General features: G+C 32.4%; 1 protein-coding gene and 1 pseudogene across 1 annotated transcript; both read left to right on the forward strand.

The window, feature by feature from the left end:
* Positions 1-11,268: 11,268 nt before the first annotated feature.
* On the forward strand, positions 11,269-13,596 carry LOC145581252 (putative L-type lectin-domain containing receptor kinase S.5 pseudogene; annotated as a pseudogene).
* Positions 13,597-20,684: 7,088 nt separating this feature from the next.
* LOC145581253 (uncharacterized) lies at positions 20,685-21,336 on the forward strand. Its single transcript, XM_081638292.1, has 2 exons — positions 20,685-20,880; positions 20,927-21,336. The coding sequence occupies exons 1-2, from the start codon at positions 20,685-20,687 to the stop codon at positions 21,334-21,336; spliced, it is 606 nt and encodes a 201-aa protein (XP_081494418.1).
* Positions 21,337-21,587: the final 251 nt, after the last annotated feature.

Raw genomic sequence — 21,587 nt, forward strand, 5'->3', positions numbered from 1 at the left:
TAAATGTCAAATATGATTTAGCAATTGATGAAAAGTCTAGTTTTGTAGATGAGTTGGTAACCTGGTGTGTCTATGTATTTTATTTTGCTTTTCTTTGCATATGCATAGAAAGATTGATTTTTATATTACACTCTATAGACACGTCTTTCACTATTGATATATCGAGTTGATTTTATTTTACTGCGTATAGAGATTTGGTCTAAATGACAAAAGTACTACCTATGTAGAAAAAGAACCAACAAAGTTAGACCTTACATAATTCCGGTAAAAAAAAATAAAAAAAATAAACAATATGTTATAAAATAAAGAAAAGAAAGAATAATAAAATACAAGAGGAAGATGGAAGTGTTAATCATAGTTCATTTCTTCATTATATATATATATATATATATATATATATATATACATAGGTAGTGCCTAATGAAGAAATGAACTATGATTAACACTTCCATCTTCCTCTTGTATTTTATTATTCTTTCTTTTCTTTATTTTATAACACGTTATCAGCACCAAAGCTCTAAACGCCGATTAAGATTAGAATTCAATTACAATCAAAGAGAAAGAAATCATAAGATTGCTGTTAAAACCTGGGTATATGAATAGCAAGAAACACCCTACAAATTAATGGATCAAGAATTTCTAGCGGTTAACAGGGAAGTATCATGAAGTCATTATGATTAACAGGGAAGTTCCTTATTTCATTTATTATATTGAATTTTATTTTCACAAAATATAGGCCCTTTTAATACATTTTATATATTTTTGTCGTATTGTTTTTGTTATGTTATGTGGGGTTTGATAATTTGATTATGGGTTTGACAGTTAAGAGTAACTCACCTTGGTGAGTGTGTTAAGAGGAAGACTTCTATGATAGCTTATTTGTTTGTGTGGGGCTTGTTGATTTACAGTTCCTTTGATTCTTCTAATACTTGTTAGTTGTTACGTCCTTTGTTAAATATGATCAGGAAATTTGTAATTTGTTCCAATTGATTCATGATGCTATTTGCTCCAGTTGATTCATGACGCTATTTGTTTGATCTCTTGACAATATCATATATGTATCAATAAGGAAAGTTTGCACTATATATATTCCTAACGTAGATTATGCTAATAAAAGCGTTAGAAAAAGATTGTCTTTGATTTACAATTGAATTTGTTTGACTTATTATACGTACATATTCTTTGAACTTCAATGTGGCATAATCAACAATTTGAACTATATGTCTTATGTGTATGTTTATTATGATTTAAGTCTTAATTAATTGCAATTATTTATTCTTAAATCCTAAACATTGGTAAGTTATGTACCATAAATCAAATCTCACTCCTACAATTTTTATGTTTATTGTTTATTAATTTAAGATGCCATATGTTTTGATAGATTGTTAAGTTTTTCGTTCTTATTTGCGGCAAGTTATATTTGAATTGCATATTATAATGTATTTCTAGTTAATTACAAGCTTTCTTGTTTAATTTGGTTTTGGCACATATATTAGATTGCTATATAATCATGTACTTCATATAGCAGTAAGATTATATAATATGAGTTGCATAATTATTTTTTTTCTTAAGTTACTCCTACTTGTTTGAAGCATATATATTTCGTATTAGTTTGGTTTTTATGTCATATATATTGTGCTTTAAATTGAACTTTAAGAGCCAATGTTTTTCTCGAAATGTCGAATACGTATATCTTGATGATAACCTCATTTTTAGATTATATCAAGATGATTTCATGATTATACCATATACATGCCTCTAATTTTCGTTGGGTAGAAAATTGTTTCATTGAGTCATAGTGTATAGTGAAGTACGACAAAGTGCTATTGAATTATGCAATTATTACAGAGGAAAAGTTATGCGATTTCCTATGGAGTAGTACAAGAAAGAAATGACTATGAATGTTAACATAAGTTTCTAAAATTTATTGACAATAATATACTCTTGCTTTCATGGAATGAATTATTATGATCTTGTAGACATAATATTAATGAAATAATTTTAAGCAAGTTTATTTTAGATAACCGACATGTTATCTATTGTTAAATGAACAAAATAGTGAAATATGAATGTTTGTTCATAATTACAACCAATTACGTATATACTCATTCCCAGAAGTGAATGTGAGATTATTAATTAGAAAAGATAACAATTGAGCATGGTTGTATGATATTTCTTAATTGCAATTCATTTGAAAGTCATGAGCAATTCAAATGAGAGCAAAGGTTATCTGATTGATAATGATAGATTATTTTATGATTTTAAGAAACTGACTATGAGAGTCCGTATATGACTCATATAGCAAATTAACTTGATTAATCTATTTGTTATACTATACCCATGCTAATAAGAAATTGTAATGATTCAATGATTGATGCAATTGAACACGAGGAACATGTAAGAGTTTCAATTGTTTGAATCATTAAATCTAAGCACACATATAAATCTTAATATAATAAGTTTTACAATTTGTGTATATGAATACTTTACTTAATACATGATGTTGTCAAGATACTAAAAGAATTAAATGGTGCAAGGCATTTTAAAAGGTTGTTGAATTTTCGCTCCTGATATGTAAGGTTTAGGGGGAGATTACCTTATTTTAAGTAATCCTTGCACATGAGTAATATTGTGTTATATTAATGGTCTATTTACCATGACATCATCCTGAAGATGGATATGAACAAATATCATTGTTTACATCAATAAGGCATAGTTAAGAATAGTTATATAAGTAACGATGGTATATGCCAAGATTATATATAGGATGCTCTTGAAGAGTAAAATATGTTTGATCAATAAATTTGATATGTATCAAGGTTGTTCATTGACATCACCAAATATAGTATAATAAGTCGATTGTATATGTCTTGCTGAAAAACTATATGACATTCTTATATCGCATCATATACATGGCCATGAATGAACAATTTGTATAAAGTGATCACATTGTAAGAATAATGAAAGATCAAATTTGGAAGAATTATTGGATAATTAGGCCATTGGGGGTTAAAATACCTAATATGAAAACTTGAAGTTTTATTTGAAGTGAAGAAATAATGTGTTGACTTTATATATCTTATGTCACATGTATAATATGAATTGAAAGGCAAGACATAACATTTTTGATTGAACAATATCTGAATCATGTGATTTTTCATAGTTGAATTTGAAAAATAAAATCAAGAGATAAATATTGGATTTGAATGAGGTATATGCAAACAAGTAATAACTAGGTGACCAGAAGTTCATCACAATATCTTACATGTAGTCAAGCATTAAGTGTTTTGAAGCTTAACAAAATAACTTAGCTTGTATGTGTGAATATTAAAAGTAACTAAAGATCACCATATGGTGGTATTATACAAGTGTTTTATTAATTAATCTCTTGATCGGGGCTATATCATGTCAACACATAAGAAATAAAATAACAAAAAGAAATAACTGCAAAATTCATGGCTCCCCATTGATTATATTGAAATGATCTCCTGAAGAGAACAAATAAAATTATACGAAGTATATAATATTTATCAAAAATGTACTTGAAATTTACATTATTCTCCGGAAGAGATAAAAATTTGTAGTCTATGGTTCTCCTAAAGGATGAAATTTATTGCACATGAAATTATATTATAAGTTGGTCAAAAATTCAATGCCCCTATATTTGATATATTTTACCAACTTAGGGGGGAGAAAAACTAGAATAAGTTGGCAAAATTTGATTATTACTTGATCCCCATAATTGGTAATTTGAAAAGTTTATTACATGCCAACTTTTATTTATACATTATCAAGATATGTTTTACAAAAATCTATGATTTGATTTGTATTCAGTTACCACTCATTCAGAGGCGTAGAATATACATATTGGTTATAGTGATATTATGTGCATACTTTGAGATAAATCTTGTCAACGTTTACGTGAATACTTACACCTGAAGTGTAGATTATATGATCGGTTCCAATATTAATTAAGATATGATATATGGCAAGATAGTGCAGTTGATAATTTTGAAGAGCATAAGACATTGATGAACTAATATTGTATGGGATACCCCAAAAGTGAAATAGATATCTCAATTATATAAGATGCATGGCCTAAAATATGAGCAAAGTATATGGAAGAAGTAAGCATTCAGATATAATCACTTATAAACTTGCTAATAATACATGAAAGAATTTTTATGATACCGGTATACGATGGAACCGATATAATTTTGCATATGCACTTACTAATGGACTTGTGAAGAGGAAAAACTTATACGTCCATTTTTATGTCGACATAATTATGATTATGAGAATGAGCTCATGGACCTGAAGTCCAATGATATATGGATTCTAAAGTCCACATTGTACAATGTTTTGCATTTTTGTTTTTTTAGTCTTACATTCATATGCATGTTTAGGAAGTAGATAAATACATCATTTGTCATATATGCATATTTATCATTATATAATTTTACTTTATTTAGACAGCCCTACATTTCATATTGCATATCAAGACATTATTTATTATTGTTTCCTAATTATGAATTTTGATATGAATGAATATACACACCAATTATAGTATGAATATTTGCAAGTTTTATAAAAGTTTATAAAAAGAGAGTCAAAATCCATTGGGATAATGATGTTCTGATAGCATGTTATGAACCTTGCATATGCGATCAAGAAGAGTTCTTGAAGAACTTATATACATATATTTATATGTCTATATCTTTCAAATTTACTTTTGAATATTGATGAGATTTTGTAAAGAATAAAACTCTTAAAGATTATTTTTGACTAAGTAAATGATGTCTCAGCCTGGAGTTTGAGCATAGCTAAGTTGGCGTGAAAAGTCTTATTTTTGAATTTGTAAGACCAATTTCATATTCAATATAAAATGTATACATAAGTACAATGACATACTTATTTGTATAATTTCATCTTGGTCCCCAAGAACCAATGACGAAGCAATGAGTCTGATGCTTTATATTATCGATTCCAATTTGATAATGATATGAATGATATAGATATACTACGTATATGATTTAAGAGGACAATGCATCATCAAATATTCATGAATATCAAATATTGATGAACTTTTAACTATTAATGACCTCCAGAAGAAGGTACAAATCAAATACATATATATATAGATAAGAACCGTAACCTATGTTTGTACGAGAAAATTTGTTTAATCTAAAAATGAGGTTATCATCAAGATATACGTATTCGACATTTCGAGAAAAACATTGGCTCTTAAGAAAGAGATATTTACATCATTACATTATTCTATGTGTATTATTCTTATAAGGTAGATGGAATGAAGACAATTGAACAATTCAAGTGAAGATTTGAATATTCAAGATAAATTTTGGAATACCAACTGTCTGTGAAGATTTTGCTGCTTGCATTGAAGATATGAAATGATATAAAATTCAGGGGGAGAAAATACGCGCTACACTCTTTTTCCCTTAACTATGGTTTTGTCCCACTGGGTTTTCCTAGTAAGGTTTTTAACGAGGTAGCATCTCAAGCGTATTATGAAGAATGATGTACTCTTTTTCCTTCACTAGGTTTTTATCCCACAGGGTTTTTCCTAGTAAGGTTTTAACGAGGTACAATCTTCAATAATGGACATCCAAGGGGGAGTGTTATGAAATATAATAATGTATGTCCATTATGTATAACATTGTAACCTCCTAGGCATTATTACTTCCGTAACTCCTTTCAACTTATTGTATTCCATTTGTAACCCTTGCTTATAATGACTCTTTATTGCTCTTGGAGAGTTATTATGTCCTCATGTATATATATATATATATATATATATATATATATATATATATATATATATATATATATATATATATATATATATATATAGGTAGTGCCTAATGAAGAAATGAACTATGATTAACACTTCCATCTTCCTCTTGTATTTTATTATTCTTTCTTTTCTTTATTTTATAACACAATACTTAGTATATCTCACATTATAGCTATTATAATAATACAGAGTATGTAGTAATCAATACGGAGTAATATTTATGGAGTAGTAAAACACTACAGTCAGAATTCATTAAATTTGACATATACGGAGTATTATCCAATATTGGAATTGAAAAAAAACATTATAAAAATTAATTATTATTATATTTCCCATGCGGCAATACTTCATGTTGTGATTGATTAGGAAGTTTCATGGAAATAGATGGGAGGAAAATCTTAATTTAGCCATTTTTCTATGTGATGGCTACATCTCAACCTTTAGTACCAATTTCTATTCTTGATGTATTAATATTTGGAGGTTAGCTCATTACTCATTAGAGATAACACTAAATTATACTGCATACTTTCTCCCATGTTCTCTTTTAATTGCAACACATTAATCTTTGAAAATTTAAAGATAAGTATAACATTTCTTTAATTAAATAGTAATTTATTTTTATTTTCTTAAATGGTCTTTAACTGAGTACTCCGTAGTACTTATCGCTTATCGTATAAATTTCTTCTTTCTATTCTCGTTAAAAATTAGCTTCCCCTTAATTGTTTTTGGTGTGGAGAAAGGCACTGTGGATATCAACCCACACCCACTAATACGTACTCCGTATCTCTGTAGTATAAGTTGTAACTTGTAATAAGAGCAAGAGAGATATAAATATACACCCTTCGTTTTCAGATACTTGCTCTACTTTTCATTTTCTGCCGTTTTTAAATACTTGCTCCATTTTCTTATTTGAAAAGCTTTTATAAAATTTAATTACTTTCTCTCATCTAGTGGACCCAACATATTTATATTTTATTAATTTCATATTCTCTCTCCTTCAATTCTATCCACTACTTATGCTTTATACGGAGTATAATTTTTTATTCTTCCACCCACCCCACTACCTCCATATTTTATTACTTTATCCAATTTCTCCTAAAACTCCGTGCATAGAGAAATTAAGCAAGTATTTCAAAATGGAGGGAGTATTTGTGTAAAAAAAAAAAAGTAGGAAAATTGGCTTAAAATAATACCAACTATCAACGGTGTGCGCAAAATAATACAAACTCAACTATTTGCTATTAGTAGTATCACCTTTTGTACTATATGTGCAAAATAGTACCTTGGTCACCAAAAATGTATTTTGAGAAATATTCCGTCTATTATTATTATTATTATTATTTATTGTTTTTTTTTTCAAAATACATATTAGGTTAACATTTCCTTTATAATCCAAATTAATAATGCCCTACCCCTTTGTAAGACTTTTTTTTTTTTGAATTTTCAATATGTATTTAAATAATTTTTTTTCCAAAATACCTATAGTAAATTCTACTCCCATACATAGTAAATAGGTATTTAAACGCATTATTATTTTGATATAATTAGTTTCAAAATCTGATAAAAAAAATCAAAAAATATCTCCACATTTAATTACCCTATCTATCTATAAATATACTAAAATAATAACCTCTGACATCATCACTTTTTAAAATTGTACACATGTCAAGCTGTTATTAAAAATTTTCCCGCCTAAATCAATTGCTGACATCATATTTTTATTTATTTTTTTTACTTTAAATTATTATTACATTTTTTTTGAAGACAATTATTATTATTATTATTATTATTATTATTATTATTATTATTATTATTATTATTATTATTATTATTATTATTATTATTATTATTATACTCCATATATTATATTATGAATTTATGAGTGATTATCTGACTTCAAAATATAATTACTCTCGGTTAAAGAGTATTTCGTAATACATAATTTGCTTAAGTTTTTACTCTTCTTCAAAATTAATAAGATCTAAATATCATTACAAATGGCAATTAATGGTTATGTTTTTATAATTTATTTCATATGAGGGACGTATATAAAATATATATTTATTTCAATAAATTTTTTTATGCCGTGCATCACACGGGACTTATCTAGTTTACTATTAGGTGATAGTAGAAATTATTAAAAATTAAATACATATTGACAATTCAAAAAAAAAAGGCTAATGAAGGGGTGGGGCATTATTAATTAATTTGGATTGTATTTTAAGGAAAATTGTTAATATAATTTGTATTTTGGAAAGAAAACTGAAAATTATTAACAAAATAATAATAATGATATATATAGACAGAATATTCCCCGTGATAATTTTTCGATAACTGGTGTACTATTTTGCACATATAGTACAAAAGGTGGTGTCACTAATAGCAAATAGTTGAGTTGGTATTATTTTGCACACACTATTGATAGTTGGTATTATTTTAAGCCAATTTTCTAAAAAAGTAATACCCAAAAAAAATTAATTTAGGGAAAAAAAACGAGTCCCAAGAAAATGATTTCTATTTGTTTTTCTTTTTAGAGCTCTTGATACCATGTACATACAAGTGTTTGGGAAAATACGGCTCACTCTCAATAAAGAGCCTTGGCAACGTATATATAGATAAATACATAAGACCTAATACACTGAATATACCATGCATTTCCCTCCTTTACATGTATAAATACCCTAACAATACGTAATCTTACATGTTGAATCTTTCAAGTAAATACAAGTTTCTGTGCAAATTCTAGTAAAAACAAGCTTGTTTTTTCAAAAATTGTCATTGGTTTGCAGATGAATAAAACCTGTTACTTAGGGCCTGTTCTCTTCGGATTATTTTCAGTTCGATCAGTTCCAATAAGTTCATTTCAGTTCAGTTCTTAATTTCCTTCTCTCATAAAATATTCAGTTTAGTTCAGTTCAACTCCAATAAATTCAGTTCAGTTCAGTCAATCAAAACAGGTCCTTAGTATGTTCAAAGATGCTCAATATGGTTATTGAGGGTTGACTAAGTTAATACTGCTGACTAATTTCTTATTTAACCTAATAAAGCTATGAAAAATTCATGAAGAACATTTCTATTCACTTTATTTTATTTAAAATTTCTTCTATTAGTAATTCTTTGCCATGCACCTTGGTTGAGTAATAGATTTTAACAAGATCGAAAATCTTAGTGAATATAGCCATGAAAGAGAATCACAAAATTACGCTTGAGAGTTTTAGGGTTTTAAGATTAGGTGGCTATGATATCATGTGAAGAGAATGATACGACTCACCTCAATACGGGAGCCCGGGCATTACTAATATAATAAACAATTAGGGTTTACAACTAGATACAAGATAAGGATAAGTACCTTTTTTTCAAGGATAAGTACCTAACTATTAGTAACTATAGGATAAGTACAAGATTATCCCTTACTAGGGTGAGCAAAAATTCAGGGTACCCTGATGTGAAACCGGAATCTGCTCGGAACCGTAGGTTCCAAACTCAGAACCTGTAGATCAGGTTTCGGTTCCGGGTAATAAAATTTTAGAAGTGGAATCTGTAGGGTACCCTGTCAGTACAAGTTTTTTATAGGGTATTTAAAACCGGAACCTATAGGGTATTAAATATTCTAGATAACCAGTGTTGGTTTGTTATATTTGTAGTACTGTATTAAAGTTGTAACCTTTTATTGTGAACATCCATTTTTTTTTAAAAAAAAAAAATTTGTAATAATTTATCAAGTAACTATTAAGCTTACTTTGTATTGGAAATCCCTTAGAGGGTCGAGGTTTTACCTATTATACTCAGACTTTTACCCACAAGTTCTAGACTGAACTTGCTACACATTAGAACCCTATTCTACCTAACCTAAGTCCGTGACTTAGATTCACTCGTACTTTCTGAGTACTCTCACACTACAAAACTGTATGTAGAGATATAATTCACTCACTCAAGAACCCAACCAATACAAACAATTGACCTCTAGTATATGAAAGGAAAGCTACACATGAAATCCGAAACTAATATGACAAAGTATGGACTTGGCAAGCTTACACAATTAAGCACTATTCGAATTCTTCATGCATAAACTCACAAAGAAATGTGAAATGTGACTTCTACTATTTATACAAGACTAGCTTGTATAGAAAGAAGGGTTTTTCAAAAGATAGAAATGTAAAACTACCATATTTCACAAAACACGGTTTGTGTAAATCTTTTAGAAGAAAATCTTTTTAAAAAACTTATCAAAAATAAGAATACGAAAAGATAGAATCTTTAAAACCAGATTTTACAAAATAGAATCTTGTAGAAAATCTTTCATAATTTAAACTTATCTTTTATAAAGTTTCTTATTTTAAGCTTGCTAAGCTTTTTGTCACGTCTTTAATAAATTTCAAATATAAACCTACCAATCATATTTACAGCAATGTTAAAAATATAAACTTTAACAAAACTAAATTGCCTCGTCAATTATTGCATTCCAGGATACTTGGGCTTCACGCAGTCTAGGACTAAGTTCCTGTTGTCACTTGTTCTTCAGCTCTCTGCTGGAACCTCGCAGGCCAAGTTCTTGTGGAACTTGCTGTCTTCAACGCAGACCAAGTTAAGCTTTTCAACTTGCTGTCTTCAAGTTCCTGTTAGGGAACTCAATTAGTTCTTGTAAGAGAACTCTTCTTCTATCTTCTTTAACTTTCCTTGGAACTTCCTCGAGTCTTCATAGTTAAGTTACTCTTCTACTTCCAAAATCTACTTCACCTGTTCTAATTTTAACACTTAGAAAATTCTTATTAATTGAAGTTTGCTCTTTGTATTCATCATCATCAAAACTCTCATGCTTCAACACCAAGTAAATGAGACTAAAATGATACTATGTAGATCTCAAGTCCAACAATTCAAGCACACGCTCCTGAGATAGTGAGCTTAACTATACAATCACTTTCGAAAATACTTTCTTGTAGAAGAATATAACATTCTAAGCACTACATACCCTAAGACAGGCAGACAGTCAATATTCTCTGGTCTGCAATATGAGCTAGTATTTTAGCAATGTTGAATATATGAACATGTCTGATCTCAGCATCTAAAAGCTGCTGAATCGAAGTTGATGAATTAGTGCACGCAATTACATGAGTTTAGGAATGATTTTTTCTTTTTTTTTTTTTTTTAAATCTTACTGATAGTAATTAAAAATGCACTAAATTTGCTCTGAAAGTAGAACCAATCAGCTAGAACATTCTCTCTCACAAACTTTCCTTAGGAATGCAGAACTGGAAAATGTATAAAATAATGCAGAATCAAGACTCAGTAGAGATAACTGATCATGCAGACCAATTACTGATTCAACCACCTCTAAAAGAAAATAAAATAATTCAATAACTAATCATGAACGATTCTCTTATCTTGTCCCTTAATTAACAGAACTTTTGCCATATACCCTTATTGTGTTATCGATTTCACCAAAAAAAATCTTCATGAAGATTCAGCAAGTAGTCCTGGCTTTTCATTGCAGTAGCAGTAGCAAGGTTCTGCTGCTGGTATTGCTGCTATTTGTTGCTGCAGTTAGCCAAGGATGGTGCTTTAACTATCCAAGCTTTCCGCGAGGAATTGATAGAGATTTAATTATAACAGGGGAAGCATACATAGTCCATGACGCCCTCCAAGTTACAATGGACATTGGTAATACCGAACAAATCAGAAATCGTTATGGAAGAATTGTGCACAAAGATCCCATCAGGCTGTGGAAGAGAGGAAGAGTGGCATCTTTCAATTCTACTTTTGTTCTTAATGTATCGCCTTATTCTGGTCCCCCTGGTGAAGGCCTAGCCTTCATCTTGAGTCAAGACAGCGAGGTTCCAAATGATAGCATGGGTCAATGGCTTGGGATAGTTAATGCCACTACCAATGGATCCTCTCAAGCTAGCATAGTCGCGGTGGAGTTTGACACCAAGAAGAGCTTTGCAGAAGACCTTGATAACAACCATGTTGGTTTGAACATCAACAGCATAAATTCCAAGCATCAAACTTCATTGAACAATTCAGGTCTTGTTATTTCAAATGGTTCTAGTACTAATATTACCGCGATGATTGTTTATGATGGTGATACAAAAACTATGACTATATCTGTTTTTCGAGGGAAGACAGTAGGCACAAAACATCCTATTATGTCAATTCCTAACCTTGATCTTTCTCAGTATCTTCCTGAAATGGTATATGTCGGGTTTTCTGCCTCAACCGGACCAGTAGCAATTGAACGTAACTGCATTCTAGAATGGTATTTCACCTTTGATGAACTAGGCAAAGAATCAAAGTTTCCAAGGTGGGTTTATATTGTGGTTGCTGTGAGCATTTTGGTCTCATTATGTGGAATTGGTGTTGCTGCTGGTTACTTCTGCTACAAAAGAAAACGAAGGCCATTGAATAGTTATGATTTACCGATCTTCACAGGAGTCGGTCCCAAGAAGTTCAAGCTCAAGGATCTCAAGGCTGCTACAGGGAATTTTAATCGAAAAAATGAGCTAGGAAGAGGAGGCTTTGGCATAGTCTACAAAGGAAATTTGGAGGGACAGTTTGTGGCAGTTAAAAGGGTCAAAGATACACCGAAAGGAATGCAGAATTTGATCGCCGAGGTCACCACCATTGGTAGTCTTCATCACAAGAATCTTGTAGAATTGATTGGGTGGTGTTATGAAGGAAGTGAACTGCTCTTAGTTTACGAGTACATGCAGCACAGAAGCTTAGACACGTTCTTGTACTGTAATGATGAGAAAATCGGCTGGGAGATACAAGATAAAACACTAAGCTGGACCAAGAGATATAATATAATCTGTGGTGTCGCTCAAGCTTTGGATTATCTTCATAATGAGTGCTTGAAAAGAGTACTGCACCGGGACATAAAAGCCAGCAACATAATGTTGGATTCAGGATTCAATGCTAGACTCGGAGACTTTGGACTGGCTCGGATGTTTAAGCTCAGTGAGAAGACTCATCATTCTACCAAGGAAATTGCTGGAACACCAGGGTACATGGCTCCAGAACTCTTCCTTACAGGAAAAGCAACCACAGAAACAGATGTTTTCGCCTTTGGTGTTCTGGCATTAGTATTGGCCACAGGGAAAAAACCGGGAATTCAAGATGAGCAGGGCGAAAGCAGCACCTGCATTATAGACTGGGTGTGGGAACTTAATTCATTGGAGTCTGTTACTGATGCTATAGACCCTAAATTGAAGGGAAATTATGATGAGAGGCAGGCGAAGCAGATGCTTGTATTGGGGTTGGCTTGCTGCCATCCGAACCCAAACATGAGACCGTCTATGGGATATGTTCTGCAGGTTCTGTTAGGTGAAGCAATTCTACCAACAGTCTCCTTAGAGAAGCCTGCCTTTGTCTGGCCAGCGCCTTCTCCATCCTTTACCAACGAGCATTCTTATAGCGGAGGCATGCTTAGCACATTTTCTAGCATTAATGGAAGGTGATTCTCATGTTCCTGTTCAACAACTTGTGTAAATCCTCTCTTAATTAACTTGTTTTTCCTACTTATATCACAGGAATCTGGATGATTTGTCATTGTTCTTTAATTTCTTCAAAGTAATGCAAATAAGATTGCTGTTTTTATCTTATATTTGTATAGTTTGTGGGTGTTTAAGACTTTATAGAATATGTATAAAATGCAGAACTTCATTTTTGCACCTTCTGTGTGCTGTACTACCAAAAACAATCAACTTCCTTTTACAGTTGTGGAGAGAAGGATTGCAACTTGCAATATTTTAAACCATTTATTGATCCCAGGAGATTACCCATAAGTTAGACGATACCGAATTTTGCAATCCAATTACACAAACTGATAACAAATCTTGATAGATTCAGCTACTTTGTGGTGAAAATGTAAAAGAAATTTGAGATTTTCACAAAGTATGCAGAGCAAAAGGGCAAACATTAATGAGTTACTTGTGTTATGAAAGTATAATAGTACTTGTATCAATTTATTACTCCCTCTTTCTCCAAAACTTCGACCATTTTGGGTTGATTTCACGGTTATTAAGAAACTTAAATAAAAAGAAATAAAAACATATTGGAAAGATAAATTTACATGGGGTTTATATAAAAATAGAGAGATAAAGTATTAAAAATACATGAAAAAACAAAATTTTATATGGGGAAGCTAATTTTGCACAAATATTGTTGTAAATTGGTGTATATTTAATGCAAATGGGTCGATTATTTTAAAACTAAAATTAGGCCAAACGGGTCGAAGTTTTGGAGACGGAGGGAGTAACATTTAACCTGATTACATATAAGCTATTTACATTGATTTTAAAAAAATGGCAATAGATTAGTATTGCCAAAAATCAAATTATGTCAATTATTCTAAGAAAAGAGACATTATTTGTTTCGGTAAGAAAAGAGACATTATTTGTTTCGGTAAGAAAAGAGACATTGTTTGTTAACCGTGTTATATATTTCAAGTGCATTAGCACAAATATAAACTAGTTGTAATTATAAGATGAGGTACATCAATGTATTCCATATATTCACTAGTGATTTATAGAATTAGAGGTATGACTATCAAGTACATCTTATGTCAATTTCTCACTTATTAGGAAATTATACACTCTTGGCTAATACAAAGTCACTACAAGAAATAGGTCATTTTGCGACGGAAACCTTGCAACGGACTACAATTCCGTCGCAAAAAGGGTTAATTTGCGAGGGAATAAATTCCGTCGCAACTTTGCGACGGAAACAAACTTTTGCGACGGAAATTCCGTCGCAAAGTTTGCGACGGAATTTATTCCCTCGCAAAAGTTTGTTTGCGACGGAAATAATCGTCGCAAAACAATATTAAAAAAAAAAATAAAAAAAAACATTTTGCGACGGATTCTGCGACGGAAATTCCGTCGCAAAAAGTTTTTAAATTTTTTTAAAAAAAACTGAAGTTTCGCTGAAGGAGAGAGAAAAAGAAAACGAAGAACAGAAAGAGGAAAGCGTAGAGAGAGATAGAGGAAAGCGTAGAGAGAGAAAGAAAATCCGGCCACTTCACCGCCGCTGTCGCCACCGGAACGACCGGAATCCGGCCACTCACACCTACTAACGCCCACCCCCTCCGTTCACTCCCACTCACGCGCACTCACGCCCACCCACGCCACCCCCTCCGTTCAAGCCCACTCACGCCCCTCCGTTCGCCGGCGGTGTGCAGCCACCACACCACCCTCCTTCCGGCAGCCGGATTTCCGCCACAACACCCTCAAATCCCGGTGAGTATTCCACTATCCCCCTTTGTTTTTGTTTTCAATTTAATTTTAATGTAAACCCTAACTTTTTCTAATTATGTTTTTTAATTTAATTTGTAACTAAATTTTATTATTTAATTACTTGTGTTTAGTGTAGTGTAGTTTAATTTATATTGCAATGTTAGAATTAGTTTAATTTTTAAGATATATTGCAATGTTAGAATTAGTTTAATGTATGTTAGTTTAGTTTAAAATATATGTTAGATTAGTTTATAATGTATGTTATTTTAGTTTAAAATATATGTTAGTTAGTTTATAATGTATGTTAGTTTAGTTTAAAATATATGTTAGATTAGTTTAAAATATATGTTAGATTAGTTTAAAATATATGTTAATTTAAAAATACATGTTAGTGTATGTATGTTTATTTGAATGTGGGTAATTGTGTGTTAATTATATGTGTTTCATCACTTGCTTTAGGACCTAGTGAACCTATATTGCCACTTATAAACAATTTCAAGCCTCAAACTCAAGTAACTATGTTAGTTAGGTGTATTAAGGTCAAAAATAGGTTCATTAGATAACAAATGTGAGAAATAGGCAAGTTAGAACCAAAAACGCCCCATTTTCACCCAATTTTCCTAGTTTTAGGACCTAGTGAACCTATATTGCCACTTATGAACTATTTCAAGCCTCGAACTCAAGTAACTATGTTATTTAGGTGTATTATGGTCAAAAATAAGCTCATTTGATAACAAATGTGAGAAATAGGCAAGTTAGAACCAAAAACGCCCCATTTTCGCCCATTTTTTCTAGTTTTAGGACCTAGTGAACCTATATTGCCACTTATAAACAATTTCAAGCCTCAAACTCAAGTAACTATGTTAGTTAGGTGTATTAAGGTCAAAAATAGGTTCATTAGATAACAAATGTGAGAAATAGACAAGTTAGAACCAAAAACGCCCCATTTTTCGATTTTTGTATATGGATGACATTGTAGTTTAAAAAATTATATCATGTACCGTACTTGGTAGTTACGGCTACGTGTTGTATATATTTGAATTATGTTAGGGCGTGGACTTTTTGACTGAAATTATTTTAAATGCACGTATTTTATTAAACAGGATTGCATGAATACAGGTTCCAGGAAAACAAAACAAAATACAAAAAAATTAAACAGGATTGCAGGAATACAGGTTCCAGGAAAAAAAAACAAAATACAAAAAAAAAAAAATTAAAATTACAATAACTTTGCGACGGAATGTAATTCCGTCGCAAAATGGAGTATTTTGCGACGGATTATTTTCCGTCGCACACATGCGACGGAAAATAATCCGTCGCAAAATACTCCATTTTGCGACGGAATTACATTCCGTCGCAAAATTTGTGACGGACTATTCCGTCGCAAAAGAATCCATTTTGCGACGGAAATACATTCCGTCGCAAAATTTGTGACGGAATATTCCGTCGCAAAATGGTTCCTCTTGCTACGGAATTTTCGTCGCAAATGTTGTTTTCAGCTACAACTACCTTTCCGTCGCAAAATCCGTCGCAATTCGTTTTGCGACGGATATTCCGTCACAAAAGGACTGTTTGCTACGAAAGTTCGAGCGACGCCATGCCTGTGACGGAAATCCGTCGCAAAGTCACTTTGCGACGGAATTTTTCCAGTTTGCGACGAATTATTTCCGTCGCAAAACGGCCCTTTTCTTGTTGTGAGTGTAAATGAAGAAGTCACTTACACTAATTTCACTCCAAAACTCCAATGGAGCATTTGTGTGCAGTCTCTATGGTATTTCTCACTTTTAAAAACCGAATAAACCAAAAAATAAAAATAAAAAATAAAAAATTATAACTACCCTCACATAAATATCTTATTTGCAAATTCCGTTAATTGGCATTATACTAGGTACATTCTAGTCTAATCTAATCGGAAAATCTAATCTAATACTCTGTATAATAATTTTAAGTAAATTTTTCCGTCTTTTGACCAGTATTTCAAACTTTTTTTTTTTTTTTGGTGCAAACCAGTATTTCAAACTTTAAATGTGAAGCATTTGTAATTAAATAGTACAACTTTTTATTTGTCATATAAAGCCCAATAACTAGTTATATGATGAGTATTTTTAGACTCCCTGATGGTCTTATTGATGATATCCACTCGATGATGGCTAGGTTTTGGTGGGGTTCTACGGACTCATCAAGGAAATTGCATTGGCAACAGTGGGAACTTTTGTGCAAGCCGAAAAGTGAGGGTGGGATGGGCTTTTGGGATCTTCGTTGTTTTAATATGGCTCTTTTGGCAAAACAATGTTGGCGTCTCCATCACCACCAAGGTGCCATCTCCATGCTATTTTAAAAGCCAAGTATTTTAAGCATTATGATGTTTTAGATGCTTGTCAAGGCTATGATCCTAGCTTTACTTGGAGGAGTATGTGGGGGGCAAAGGCACTTTTGCTTGATGGTTTGAAATGACGGGTGGGAAATGGGAGTGATATTAAAGTTTGGGAAAGTGCGTGGCTGCCGGGGTGTTCTTCAATTGTAGTTCCCACACCACTGCCCAATGAGAGTTTGTAACTTGATCGATTTTGACTCTATGTGTTGGAAGGGAGATGTTGTCCAGCAGAACTTCTCGGCTTCTGATCAAGCACTTATTTTGTCTATCCCGCTTTCCTTTCGATGCACTAGGGACGTAATGTATTGGCGGCCTTTGAAGTCGGGGGAGTATAGTGTGAAATCTGGCTATTGGCTTGGCAATCGATGTAATACCATAGAAATTCCTTTCTTTTAAAATACCTGTTTTACTCTGTTTAAAACTCAAAATAGGAAAATCTAAGACATTACCGCCACCGTGAAAACGGCTAAGGCAACTATCAAAGACACACAACGGAAGATTATCTTTAAAAACATTCAAAACGTTCCAACTTAAAAAGTCAACCAACGAAAGTAAAGTCAAACCAAAGTAAAACAAAGTCAACCAACTTGGAACCATTGTAGGCCCTTAACAAAACCGAACCAATTCAAAACCTTTGCGTTAGTCTCACAACATAATATGATAAAATAATTAAAGTAATAAACATATCATAAACTTATGAAAACTAGCATGATTCGCTCTTCACTCATGCCCATTATGAATATGCTTCATCACCTGAAAAGCTTCTCTCTACTTGTTTCCACTACTCTCTATTAAAAATGGGTCATCATAGGGCCAAGGCAAAGACAAGGCCAACAAACACACAAACACACAATCAGCAAAGCTGAGTACATAAGCGTAATTAAACACACTAACATGCTTTTATCTATCAGCACACAACTTACGTCGTTGCAACCTGTTTACAAGCACACAACATACAACAAGACTTCTCAACTAAGTAACTAATTGATTCATTTAGCATTGATTATGCATCGAATGGGTTTCCCCCCTAACCTGCCCCAATAAAGGGGTACTAACACGGGAGCTAACGGTGCCAGTATAAAAGAACCACTCGTAAGTGGCGAAATTCTTACGCATAATAATAAAAGGAAAATACAACGTCTTGTACTCCCAGTAGAAGTTATGGTTAAATATAAAACCCCATAACTCCCCCCATATGTTTATACTCAAGGTATATATGTTCCAAGAGTTTTAGTGTGTAATCTCTTTCACTTTAGTTATTTACATATTATTAAATTTGGTGATGACTCTCAAGCCATAACACAATCAAACATTATAATTATCCAAACAATTAAACATTCCAATTTAATTCTTGAATAATTAGAAACCATATAATATTTAATGTTGAAACCATTTTAAATCTATCTCGGTATCAAAGACACCTTAAACGCGTAATGCGCCACAATTCCTATCCCTCGGTGTTAGAAACACCTTAAGTGCACTAAGGCACCAACATATAATTTATTCCTCGTATACATAGACACTTACATAGCTCTTTTCTCATGCTTATAGCATCAATAAAAATTATATGAACCATAATAAAATTCCCTTTTAATATTCCAAACCAAGTTAAACATTTAGTTTAATTAAACATGCTCTCTATCATGCCAATAATAAAAGTGTGGTTCATATATAACATGCCAAAATAATTATTTCCATTCAATAATCCATCACAAATAATCCATGATTCATAATTCAATCACCAACATCAACCAAATAATAAATTCCAACTAAAAACTATCATAATTCTATTTGGAATCAATTATTCAAAGCCTAGCATGTTCATATATCACCAAATAAATACCAAGTATGCGAACGTACCTTGAATACGATCTTAAAATCGCCACGACTAATAGAAATCACTCACTTGAAAGTCTCCTACAATCCAAAATCATAATATGGCATTAAAATCTACTCCACACAAATTTCCAGCAATATATACTCTTATTAAACCACTCATAATTTAATTAAAACAAGCTGAAAATTCATTTAAAACCTCTACTTTAATCCCAATTAATGGGTAATCAATATTCCTTCAAGAAACTTAATTTTTAGCTTACTAACAAAAATTCCAACAATATTAATTCATGAAAACTTGCTGTAATTATGCTTTAAAACCCTCAAATTAAAGGTTTAAACCACCCTAAATCATATTTCTTCAATAATCAATTATTTATACTAGGGTTTCAAAAATTGGGGCTTTTTAATAAAAATTAAAATCTAAAAATTAATTTGCGTCATACTTAAAATCAATCATCATAAAACCATCACAAAACTCATAATTTATAATTAGATCTAGGATTAAACAAAAGAAAAATAAAAGGAATAATTTTTTTTTCGAAAGGGTGGCCGGACAGCAGCAGCCACCACGGCACGGCTGGGCTGCTGCCATGCCTTGCCAGTGCCGCCGCGGCTACTGGCACTTACGCCGGTGACTGTGGTGGCGGCCGGTGGTGTGTGGTGGTGGCCGGCCCTGCAAAAAGGGGAAGGGGAAAAGAAAGAAAAAGAAAAAGAAATAAAGGAGAAGGGAGAGAAAGTTTACCTTGGGTATTCTCCACTCTGGGCAAAGTTTAATTTGCCCAAGTGTTGAATATTTATACCCTTTCTCTAGAAACTCTTCTACCTAAAATTTCCTTTTTTAATCTTTCCTAATCCCTTTTCTAATAAAACTTAACTAAAATAAAACTTTCTTAAATTAAATCCCAACTTAATAAAATAATTAGTTAAATAAAACTTTCCTTTTATAAAATATTTCCAAACTTATTTAAAATAAATAATTAAAATGCCATAAATAATTCATTTCAAATTATTTAAATACCTCACAAAATACTTATTTAAAATAAAATACGTATAAAAATACGGAGTATTACAATGGAAGTCTTGATTCGGGTCAATCTCATCAAGGAAGTGACGTTTGGAAGACAATTTGGAATCTTAAAGGCCCGCCAAAATTATGTCACTTTCTGTGGAGAGCTTGCAAAGGCTTTCTTGGGGTTAGAGAGAGGCTTTGAGGCTGCACTACCGTCACTTGATTCCTGATTGTGTGTGCACAATCTGTGGAAGTATGGTTGAGTCAATTGTGCACACAATTTTTGAGTGTAGTACTGCGGTTCAAATATGGAGTGTGAGTGAGTTTGCTGCATTGCTTGCTCAGGCCCCTATTTCTGATTTCTCTACCCATTTTATGTGTCTAGCTTAGAAAGTGTCTAGCAAAGAGCTCCTAACGATGGCTGCTTTGATGTGGGCTGCGTGGTGGTGCCGCAACAGGGTCATCTTTGATAATGAGTCATCTTCACCAATTCTTGTTGCGGCTGGGCTTGTAAGAAATGTTATGGAGTATGGTGACTATGCGTGCAAAGTTTTTAAGCCTACTGTTAATGCCTCTACTCCCGCTATGTGCTCGTGGAATCGCCCAAGTGCTGGTTTTTAGCAAAGTAAATTGTGACGCTCATGTAGGTGGATTTACAGGTCTGGGTGCTGTTATAAGAGACGAAATGGGTGCTTTTTTGGCTGCTGCTATCTGCAGGGAGCATGCTGGGTGGAGTCCTGTTTTGGCAGAGGCTGCGGCATGCCGTTTTGGTGCGCAATTGGCCTTCAGGTTGCGGTATAACAAAGTCATAATTGAGAGTGATTCTCTCATGGTTGTTCAGGGATTTAGGCAGAATAGGGTGGGCTTTGACCCACTGAGTTTAGTGCTAGAAGATTTAATGCTGCTAGCTTCTTCTTTTACTGATTTTTCTATGTGTCATGTGAAACGTGAGGGGATTACTCTTGCTCATCTCGTTGCGAGGTGGGACTCTAGAGGTTGTAATGAATTTGTTTGTTTAGGTCCCTTCCCTCAAAATCTTCAAACTTTGGCGGAACTTAACCTCACTTAATATATTCCCGATCGGTTTTCTTCAAAAAAAAAAAAAAAAAAGTTTTCCATCTTCAATGTCCAATTAATTCCAAGTCTAATCTAGATTGATCAAATCCAGGACTGTTCTCGGGCAATGCATGAGGTGCTGCTGCCCTAGACCCCAAGGGGTGGAGGCCCAATTTCTTAGTAGCGAGCTTAAACTAGTTGAAAACAATATACTGTGTAGTTTAATTGCACTGCAGATTTAAACAATTTTCCAATACCCAAACT

Source organism: Chenopodium album, chromosome 15, assembly GCF_948465745.1.
Source record: "Chenopodium album chromosome 15, dcCheAlbu1.1, whole genome shotgun sequence".
In the NCBI taxonomy this organism is placed as follows: Eukaryota; Viridiplantae; Streptophyta; class Magnoliopsida; order Caryophyllales; family Amaranthaceae; genus Chenopodium; species Chenopodium album.